At 41.1% G+C, this 4,266-nt stretch overlaps 1 protein-coding gene across 2 annotated transcripts in view; it reads left to right on the plus strand.

Annotated features, from left to right (window-relative positions):
* Window positions 1-4,266, plus strand: part of gphnb (gephyrin b) — a gene marked incomplete at its 5' end in the record, with an annotated part of 65,089 nt that overhangs the window by 15,630 nt on the left and 45,193 nt on the right. For both annotated transcript variants that reach the window (XM_035679265.1, XM_035679266.1), the window contains 1 exon segment: window positions 3,749-4,021. In XM_035679265.1, the coding sequence (XP_035535158.1) occupies window positions 3,749-4,021 (273 nt within the window).

The raw sequence follows: 4,266 nt of genomic DNA on the forward strand, positions 1-4,266 counted from the left end.
TCCCATAATGCAACTCAATAGTGTATTCCATCAGACCTTTCCTGATGGGTAAATGCCTACATCCATGCCCTGACTTCATAACAGAGACTTTCTATGAAACTTTTATACCTCAATCTGACATAACGATGACATTATCAGGATTATTATCTCTTCATAAACTTAGACTTCATAAAACTGCAAAAGACATATTATTATTACTGTTACATATTAAATTACAGCTTAGGCTGAATATATATTATTGCTACAGTATAAAACGTGTGCTCACTTTCACCTTAATAAAAGACACATTGAAAGAAATATTTACCGGACATAAACTGTGTAAGAACTTCTTTGCATCGTATTTAAATCATAATTTAATTTAGGCACTTTAGCCAGAGAGGGCAGATACTGTAGCCAGTTTATTCTCCACGTCTGTCTCTTTCAGTTTCTAGAGATGGCTTGTTGATGTTTTCTACATTTAGCAATGTCATTTCTACCCTACAAAAAAGGCGTTTCTGCCCATCAGAATCACATTTCAACCTGTAATGATTCTTCTACCAACGATTAATGATTTTATCCTTTTTCGTGCACTGATGCTTTCTTTGTTGCATAACTTTACTTGTTATGGTGACGTTTCTTCATGTGATGATGACTTCATCACCAAACTTTTCAACTTATGGTGATGATGCTTCAACATGCAGTGATGATATTAACCTGTGGGGAAGACATTTATACCCAGTGTGGTGACATTTCTGTCTAATGGGACAGATTTTTTTTTTTTATTAAAACCCACAGAACTGATTGCAAATGTGAGATTCAATCACTAATGATATCTGCATCACTTTACACATTTACACATTGCATTGGCTGAGAACTCATCTATTCAAGCCTTTACTTCTTTACTTTATCTATTTAGTTATATATGTATGTAAGTATGTATATATGTACATTATAGGGCCCATCTCTACTCACTCAAAATGCTTTTTGAACGGAAAATAAATCCCTCTATGACCTTTAAAACATGTTTCTATTGTTACATGGATAATTAAAGTCATCGGTTCCCAGCCACTGAGCTACATACTGAAACCAGGCCATGGAACATTTACTACTTAGAAGTAGGAAAATATTATTTGAAAAAAAGCTGATTAATGATTTTAGGCTGTAGTATTTGTCAAGTAGTTGCCCTTTGTCACACAACCACAGGATACTAATTATGAACTTAAGTATGCCGAGGTTCCCAACTTTTTAGTGACCCCATAAAATGAACCAGTGGGTACTACATATGACGCAAAATTCAACGAATTTTTTCCCTACTCACAAAAATTTTGCAGTAAATCACAATAAAAAAGCAATGATTAGAGTGAAGGAAATAGTGAATGTAACTGTTTCAGAAATGTATTTGTTTAGCTTCTCAAGCTGCTTCCGATTTGCTCTTATTGCGGTTGCATCTAGCTTACAAGGGTAAAAGACATGGGTATCCTCCTTACACACTGTCAGCTGGTCTATAAGTATCTTGTCAATATAAAAACAGTTGTCAAACTTTTGTACTTGTTATTTCTGGTGTGCAACTCGAGGGATCTTGATATTGAATCATGTCCCTCTGTTTTACTGGAGGACTGTTTAAGATACTTGTCTAAAATTTAAATGTTAGCAATTTATTTTTCTCTTTTCTTTCTTCATCACCTTTTACTTCACTGTCTCCCTGTCTTTTTGTTGCAGTTTATTTTTGCTCTCTCAATGAATCTCTCTCTCTCTCTCTCCAGCTCTGTCTCTCTTACTCTCTCGAGATCTCATCCTCGCTGTCTCACTCACTCTCTCTCTCTCTCTCTCTCTCTCCATGTCTTTCTCTCTCTGTCTGTCATCCTCTCTCGTCATCTCCTGCAAACTCCCCTCTCAGAACAGCAGTGCCTTCCCCTCTTCCTCCATACTCCTCTCTCGCTTGTGTTTCTCATCCGCTGGCAGTATATCCAGGGATTCTGCTCTTTAGTGTTCTTGACAGTTACTCTCCTGCAGGACAAAAGAGAGAATAAGAGCAGACAAAAAAAATGCACTCCTTCCTGATGTACCTAAAAAAATTTGCCGGCATGCAAAGAAAGCACAAAACGGGAAAGGGGAGAATGTCTCCAGGCTCTTCACACCATCCCCATCATCACTCCTGCTTTTTCCCAATCCCTCCCCACTTCAGCCCAACACACGCAGCCCTCCTTTCCACATCTTCCAAAAACGCTCAGATGTGGGCTTCAAACACATCAGCAAGAGGCATAAACAGTCTACTGTGTGCTGAGGGGTTTGGGATGTGTATGTGTAAGAGTGAAGGCGAGGTATGGGGTGGAAAGGTTAGCTTGCGGCTACACAGCAGGGGTAGTGGTCAACTACTGAGAGTAACCCATTCAATCTCTTTCATCTCCCAGTTTGAGGTGTCCACCTCCTCTCCTTTTTGCATATTTCATGCACAGCAGTACGGTAACATTCCAGTCATGTATGCATCCCAGTGTGGATCTATGGGATTTAAATTCAGTCAAATCAAGATTAACCGTCATATTTAATCCAGCCTGTGATATGCACGCATAAAACTGGAAGTCGAAGTGGAAAGGTTGCCCCCTTGAATGCCTGTTCGCAGCCAGCATAGATACTGTAAAGCGTGAAGGGTGATTAATAATGTATCTTCTCAATGCTTAAAATACACAGGAAGATAAATTATTTCACAGATTATCTCTTGTCTTGGGAGTGAGGAGAATGGAGCATTTAGCATAGCCGAGGAGCCCACAGGCACACTGACACACACAGAGAGACACCAGAGAGGGGAAACAGAGATGGAGGGAGGAAGGAACGAGCACAAGCCAGTATAAATGTGGCCAGAAGGAGGCGCTGTGACCTACAGAGGTTGAGGAGGAAATCTCTTGATTTTACTGCCTCAAACAGGGTCACGCACTATTTGTTACATGGAGTAAATAACAGTATTCCTAGTGCTGTAAATTCTCAAATACTTTTGTTGCAAAAGGGGGCCTGACCTATGTTTGACACAGACTTACTTGAGGCAGGCCTTTATTTCTATTTTGCTCGTAATATAGTATGTAAGTCCACTTCTTCCTACTTTTGTGAGATGTTTTACTGTTTTGGATCACCTTACATTTTATTTAGCTGTGGATGCTGTCTTCCTGTGTTTAACACCTCAGGATAATCTAAGTTTCACTGATTCAGTAATAATGTCATGACATAAAGAAAAATATATTTTTACTCCATAATTATTTCTAGTTCTTCAGTTCTACTTTGCCATTCTTTGCATGCATGTTTCACATTAAAGACCTTCAAGCAGCTCAAAGGGGCATCATCTCTCCCTTTGCTCTGTGACTTTGAGAATGCACACACAGCAAGTTGCAGACCAGTGTGAGTTTCAGTGCACAACTTCTCTCTGCTGCACCATGCTTTACCAAACGCTTTCAGCTGTCCCTGATGTGTTGATTAAGGCAAGATAGTTAGGAACCTTTGGTGTATAAAGCACGGTATACTTGAGGAAGGGTTGTGAGGATTTTAATGTGAAACAACTGCAGGAAGTGTTGTATTTAATTGACAGTAGGTCACTGATGGAATAAGTGATGTGGGAATATACACTGTGCTGACTTTAACATGTGAGTCATTAAAATACACCATTTATTCTGTATCGGCCTTTATTCTCTTCATGCTGACAGCTATTGTTTGAGAGTATCAACTTCTCCCAAATCTCTGTCACTGATGTTCTGTCCCCTCTTGCATTCCTCTCCCCTTCCAGGAATGCTTCCAGTTCATCCTGCCAGCGCTGCCGCACGCCATCGACCTTCTGCGGGACGCAGTGGTGAAGGTAAAGGAGGCGGCGGACGAGCTGGAGGACCTGCCATCGCCACCGCCTCCACTCTCGCCGCCGCCCAACAGTTCGCCACGCCGGCAGACAGAGGACAAGGGCGTGCAGTGCGAGGAGGAGGATGAAGAGAAGAAGGACAGCGGTGTGGCGTCCACCGAGGACAGCTCCTCCTCCCACATCACTGCCGCATCCATCGCCGCCAAGGTACCAGGACAGAGGAGACGAGAGGGGAGGGGGATTTGTTGTTGCACAGAATTGCAGTCTCCATAGATCATCCATTTCAAAAGCTCATCTATACATGTGTTCACACGTCATTCATACAAGCATGTGTTAAGGGTGATGTATGTAGCATTTTAACATCAATACGTTTATTTACCTAAATAATTGAAAGGCAGTCAGTGTCACAATGTCTGGCATTGGCATATGATGGAGAAAGGGAAAAGGATAGA

The sequence above is a fragment of the Morone saxatilis genome, unplaced genomic scaffold, assembly GCF_004916995.1.
Source record: "Morone saxatilis isolate NCDOM2014 unplaced genomic scaffold, NCSU_SB_2.0 Contig7, whole genome shotgun sequence".
NCBI lineage: Eukaryota > Metazoa > Chordata > Actinopteri > Moronidae > Morone > Morone saxatilis.